We start from the raw sequence: 7,041 nt of genomic DNA on the forward strand, positions 1-7,041 counted from the left end.
TATTTGTAAGACTTAAATACTTACTGTTGTAAAGATCATTTCCATTTCTTTTTGTAGTGTGTTGGAAAAAAGCCATTTCCTCAGTAAATGTGGAAAGCCTACACAAGGCCAGAGTTACTCTGGGATTTAGTTCAGCAGTAACATTCAATTTTCTGAATATCACTAATACATGCATACACCAGAAACATCACATTCTTTGGATGCTCAAACCAAGTAATAGTTAACAAAATTCCAGGCCTTAAAGTGTCTTTAAATACTGTGATTAATCTTTACTGTTATATCAAGGTTTAAAAATACCAATTTACATACCTGTGATGTTTGGCCCTGTAACTTTGCAAGCTGAGTTGTTCGCATGTTTAAGGACTGGCTCCTTGTGACTGTTGCTCCAGAAGATTTCCCATTGAATTTTCTTTCCAGATGACAAGTTACTAACAGCTTTTCTTCTAACAGCACAGCATCCCATGGATCTTCAGCAGTCATACTTGAAGCCCTCTCTCCATCATTGTCTGCTTTATTTAGAGTCTCCACACTGTCCACTTTTGGTTTACTTAGGGGATCCAAATCTAACCAATCAAATTTACTAACATCCCTGCAGCTTTCCGGGGCTGGTATGTTAGAAACTGCAGACTTCATAGCAGTCATTTCTAAGTCCGTGCTTGATTTCCCATTTTTCAGAAACTCTGAGGTGCTCGCGATTTTGTCAAATACTTTTGCCATTTCTGGTGTAAGTGCTGGAGGATATATAGGTAGGCTTCCTCGTGGATGGAAAGGTGTAGTAGCTGCCAATGGGTATGAAATGTATTGCGACTGTCTTGGAAGACCAAGATAAATAGGTTCTCTAGAGTGATAGGAGGACATACTTGGATGGAATCCATTTTGGAATACACCACTCTGTTTTGTGTAAGAAGCTGAGGAGTAAATAGGAGGTAAAGTGCATGTCACAGGTGCTGGTATCCCAGGTGTCCACTGTCTTCTCTGACCCATAGGCCCAAGATAAAATTGTGAAGTAACAGATGGGCTCAAAATAGGACTTGCTGGTAATGCAGGTACTTTACTAGATTCAAAACTATCATCCAGCAGCAGTTTCTCTAGTTCAGCATGAGTAAGCTTCTCTATGTCAATGGTACTTAGTTTATCTTCCATACTCTTGGCATCAGACTCTGGAAACACCATGAGATCATGGTCTTGTTTGTTATGAGTCTGTGCTTTTTGTCTGGTGCTGCTTAATGAGTGAAAAGTTTGTTTATTACCAGCTACACCTCTTTCTTTCTGCATCTTTGCTAATGCCTCAACTTCCATCTGCAACGCCTCCTCTTTGTCCACATCTTTTGACCTTGAGGCTGCCAAAGAAGGTGATGAGCGTTGTTTAAATCCATTGCTACTGGATATCTGGGCCATACCGCAAGAGCGGATGTCCATTTAAAGCAGCAACACTTCCCTTGTACTGGTTGTCTACCCGTGGCTTCAGAATAGATTTAGCAGATCTGAAAAGAAAACAAAACATTACAAATGCATAAAAGAAATCATACATGGAGAACTACTAAGTCAGACATCACCAACTGACAAGGTTGCACACATCCTCCAGAAATCCAGGACATATAATTCAAAGGCTGTGAATTGTGTGGATTCTCTTTTAAAAATTTCACATCAAAATAAATTAGTCTCTTCAAAATTTTGTGAGACCCATTTATTTTCGTACTAGTACTTAGCAGTAGGTAAACACTTGGTTTCTCTTTGCCCCACTAAACCTATTATATGGAAAAGCTACATTCAGGTACCTGTTTCTAGATTGGAGCAATTCTGCACACTTAGCCAGATTCGATCTCAGAAGTAGAAGTTGTTCTAAAGACTATACAATTACCTAGCATTGATAAAGCACATGATCAAGAGGACTTCCAGTTTAATTCAATATATTACAAAAACAATAGACCTGTCAAACTGCTGTACCATGATTACAATGGTCATAATGATGCTGAAAGACCTCCCTTCCTTTGGAAAATAACATTGTAGCCTCCCCTTTCTAACAAAAGAAATAACACTATGAAATGCTATGTCTTGGACAAACAAAGTAAGTGGCTTTAAGTAAAACTGTTCATAAAGGAATTCCTTTAACAGCTCCTTAAAGGAAGTGTCTTTCACTGCCATGTAAGGGAAGAAGTTCTGAAAGGACATTTTTGCTTAAGGCCACCACCAAGAAAGCAATATCTTCACATTTCTCTGATGCAAATCTTGTGCTCAATACTATTATACAACTTCTGGTATTCACCACAACATCTATGCCTCTATTAAAATAATCTTCCAAGAGATTACCACAATCTCTTACAAGAGATTTCCAATTACCACAAGAAATATGTTATTTTCTCAATATTATTTCTACTTTATTCTATAGCTGTTACACACAGCCAGGTTAGAGTTGAGTCTAGGAGATGTCTTCCAGCAACAGCTAGTATGCATATCAAGTGGCAAGATAAAAATCATGAATAATGAGTTTCTGCTAAGAGGGTTACATAAACAGCAATACTCATTAAAACACAGTTTCACTAAACTAGATGAGCCCTTTAAATGTAAATCATCATGGGTTGAAGTCATGTAACAATCTACAAATTAAGAGTTCTCTGAAAAAAATTATGCAGATAAATAGATTTTTGAGTTATGTTCCCCTGCTTTGTTCACACCCATTACAAAGGTTGGTTTTGGTTTGGGATTTCTATCTTTTTTTCCCTTGAATCAAACCGGAGATATGTGCTTTAAAAAAAGCTGACTGTACTTCTGTGTACTCAACACACAGACAGCAAGATTTTTTAATAGCTTCCTAACAGATTCTTTAAATTCTTTAAGACTCTGACCAAGCTTTTGTCCTATCTACTTCATTTCAGTAGCTTATGAAAATGTCTGTCCTTCACAATAGCTTAAATGTAGAGAACCTCCTGTAAGTCTCAAAACAAATTCAGGTGAAACCCTTCAAAAAGCAAGATCGAACCAGAACTGATGTTACAGGTACCAAGACAAGATTTAAATGGAAGAGGTTTTTGTCAGAAAGACCAAACAGTGACAGAGTGACAAAGTTATAATACCCTGAAAACCACACAACTGAAGTCCTGGGGACTAAGGTCTCCAGGAGGAGCTTTGGAGGTTACTGGTATGTATCCATTCCACATGATCATTCCATTCAACACAGATGAAGTCTACAGAAAAAGGTAGACACCAGATCCTTTTCCATACAATACATTAAGCTGCAGAGTTTACCATTCATTAAAGCCACAAGGACCAGTCCTATCTAGTGCCGATCTGCACAGCTGAGTGTTGAATCTCATCAGGAACTTGATGACAATAAAAAACAAATTCAAACTTTTTTTGCCGGGTTCCATTACAGACAGTGCAGGTCCCTGGTCCCTTTTACAGCACAGCTACAAATCTTCAGTGCCATCCGGTTATTTACTATCCCCCTGTTAGCAGGGCAGTCATTCTAAGCCTTCTAAAGATGCACTGAATATTCTGTAGATGGCCTAAGCCTACTAGCCACAGATAACATCCTAACAAAAAGCCCAATATACTTTACACCAACTGTTCAGACCGCCTAGATCTCTTCATTAACTTACAACTGGTTAAAATTGCTATGTCAAGTTTTTAGATGAAAAAACACCCTGACTTATGGAGTCCTCTCAGTAATTCCTATTTGGCTTTTCCAAGAGAGAGCAGCATGAGGTAAGAGCAGTTTTCACACTCTTAATGTTGCCTAAGGATTCTAAATAGCAGCAGGATTATTTTTTCCTGAATTTTATTCAAAAAACCTAAAAAAGAATCATACTTGGAGACTAGTCAGACCTCTTTGGGCTGTAACATTGAAGATTATCAATGCATTCTGGTGCTGCTTGATAATTACAGCAGCAAAACCAAGTGATTTTCTTAAGAAAAAATATCAAGATTTCACATCTTCAATATAGCTATATATAAACCAAATAACAACAACTCTGGCTTCTTAAAGTAGGAAGCCTTATTTTTCTGCAAAATTTGACAGCTTTCATCTCCATACTCACCAAGTAGTCTCCTACTCACAAGAAGTCACTGTCCCGCAGTCACGACTGCAGATGAACATACATGCCTTAGCCCTCAGAAATACGGTGCACAGCTGCTGTAGCACACTCGTTTGTAATATCTAGCGAATCTCAGTCACTCAACTGCTCATTTCACAATTTCACATTACAGTGCTGTGTTTTTGTCAATGTATGATTGCACACTTGCACTGACAAGTCCAGCCACTTCTACTATTCAAGACAGAAGAGTATTATCATCAGTGGTTATCTGGAAAGCTGATTTTTCTACAACAGTCTCAGCATACCTATACTAAAATACAATAATCAAGTTAACTCATCTTTGGGAAAATTCTAAAACCAAATCAGTGTATGAATTCTGTCAAATTTTATAATCAGACTCCAGTTTTCAAACTGTTTCATGTTGAAAAACTGATTTAAAAAAAATGTTAAAATTACAGTAGCAGAACTTGATTCTGCATGCCAGTTTTAAGCAGTAAATTCACATGATAAAGCATCAGAAAAGATCCCTGGCATAAGCATGATTAAAACAGACCTTCTTTTAAATGCTAACTACACCACATCAGTTAACATTTTTACATAGAGGTTTAGCCTCACTTTGAACTTATGATTTTGTAGCCATCTAAGTTCAAAAGCACAGAGCAAGCAAAATTTAAGATTCTCAAATATTTACAAATAGAAGGGAAAATTCTATTTTGAGCATCTATCAGCAGGTAACTCCTCTCAAACATCAGAAGATTGTGTTTCAATTCAGATTTTTTTTTTAATTCAAAAAAAACAGAAGCAGCTGAAGGGAGTGTAACAGAAATTTAAAATTAAATTGACATATTCATACTTTGCATAAGGTTGCCGTATTTATACTGCCCTAGCAGTAACTCATCAGCACTGCCTGCTTCACTTAAAAGCAAGTCTAAGAATCTCAACCATTCAATTTATCTACAGCCTTGACAAAGGTAATCTGTCTCTTGCAATGAAACTTAGTTAGCTTTAAGCAATATTTTATTTGAGTATTCAATGAGATGTGGTCAGACGTGAGTCTGCAGACCTCTTTCTCTGGCTCCAAACTACCAGTTTCCCTAAAACCAACACTTCCTTGGTGACAATTTTGAATAAATGTGTTTAGAGTCTAAAGTTCATTTGCTTAGTCAAGTACCTGTGTATTGCTAAGTAATTATATTTGAGAATTGCTCATTATTTCAAAGGAGTAAAATACTCTTAAAAAAAATAATGCAGCAACAGAACTTCATTAATATCAAGAACAAAGGAACACCAAGATATCCGACCATCTCCTTCAGATCAAAGCCCCTACATGGGACGCAACTTAATTTCAAACCAGGTATTCACTTACAGAAGCCCACATAAATACATTTACAATGCCCTAATCCAGCAAATACATAAAACTGAACCATAAAGACATTTTTCTAATGAGGAATTTATAGGCTTTTGTAAGAAACTTCAGGAGAATCAATACAGGATTTTACATCTCTACCAGGACACAGACTCCCAAAATCTAAATAAGTTTATCTTAATGAGCAAGGGATGACTCTATTAGAGATAAATCCTGTTACCATAAGCAGAAGTAATCTCACCATCTGCTCATGTACATGTTAAAATTCTTCTCCACTTGAGCTGCACAATTTTCTATTCCAAAACACGCCAAGGCTTTTAGCATTCTATTTATAATTTGTTCTAGTGCTAAACAAGCCCAGAACATATAATTTGGTAATTCATTCTTAAGAAATACTTCATGGTTATCACAAATCAGTGCTCATAAATTCCCTAGAGTCCAGGCACTAAATACAGAAGCAATGATAACAAGTCAGACCATTTCCTGCATTCCTTATAAAGTAATGCCCTGACATACAGTAGCCAGAGCTTCCTCATAACAAGTGTAATTTCCACAGCAATCCTGAGGTTATTTTGCTATTACTTAAAAAAAACACTGTGAGGCATTCACCTAACATTGAATGATAGCTAACCTAAGAACTAAAAAACCTTGCCCGCATACCAGACGGTAGCAGTTTTAAGGGATAACAGGGAAAACTTAGCAAATAAGACAGCAGTAATATACTATGGAAAGTACTAATCATCTGGAATGGAATTCATAGCAAGACATTTGCCACAGCAGGAAAATTCCTTAGCAAGAAAACCCACAATAACTTCGATGTTCAGAAGCCCTGTTTGCCAGCTGCATTCAGATTGCTACAAATCATGAACACCTACAGAATCGTCACAGACAATTTCACTAGCTCAGATACAGGTGCAATTTTAATTGGGCACAAACTCTGAGCCAGCACTCATTTGTTTTGCCCAAATCATTCAGCTTGTAAATACCTCAGCAGTTGTACTTAGACCAGCAACTGCACCTCCTAGCTTTGATTTGGAGAATCCATCCTTACAATTTCATCACAAAACCTCTGATCTTGAGAGCCAGGTAAGAATAGGGTGTTTCTAGTACTAGAACAGGAAGCCTCCAGGAATGCTTCAAGGTCTTTCAATACTGGCAATAAATCCCTTGAAAAATCCAGCCTCAACTGTTTCAGTGCTTATAAACACACTTCTCAACTCCTCTACTTAAATATTCACCCATGATACTGAGCACAAGACTTACTAGATATGGCATACTTGGTTACTGTACAATCTTGATTTTTTGATCAGTGTTCCAAGAGGGGTGGACAACGAATCTTTGTGCACACAGCTACCAACAGATCATATGCTGTCCCTTACCACAGAGTACTCTTCCCCTACTGGAACCAGTGGTTTGCACCCCTAGCCACTGCAAGCCACTCTACCATTAGATGTGAACATATGCAGATTTGGTACAGGATGTTTGCAAGCTCCCTCAGCGTATTTGTGCTGTTATACTCCTCTCAAATTTTGAGCCCAATCACCATTTCATTTAAGTCTGTTGAAGAGATAGGGGTCTTAAAATATAATTAAATTCCACATAAGTTGCATAAAAACAAGCAACTGCATATTGCCAAGAACA

The 7,041-nt window shown here is 37.4% G+C and overlaps 1 protein-coding gene across 1 annotated transcript in view; it reads right to left on the minus strand.

Moving 5' to 3' along the window:
• Positions 1-1,481, minus strand: part of PIK3C2A (phosphatidylinositol-4-phosphate 3-kinase, catalytic subunit type 2 alpha) — a 38,956-nt gene extending 37,475 nt beyond the window's left edge. The window contains exon 1 of the mRNA XM_010156494.1: positions 310-1,481. Coding sequence (XP_010154796.1) covers positions 310-1,419 — 1,110 coding nt within the window. The 5' untranslated portion in view covers positions 1,420-1,481. The remainder of the gene's footprint in view (positions 1-309) is intronic.
• Between the last annotated feature and the right edge of the window lie 5,560 nt (positions 1,482-7,041).

Source organism: Eurypyga helias, unplaced genomic scaffold (assembly GCF_000690775.1).
Source record: "Eurypyga helias isolate BGI_N326 unplaced genomic scaffold, ASM69077v1 scaffold4268, whole genome shotgun sequence".
Classification (NCBI taxonomy): domain Eukaryota; kingdom Metazoa; phylum Chordata; class Aves; order Eurypygiformes; family Eurypygidae; genus Eurypyga; species Eurypyga helias.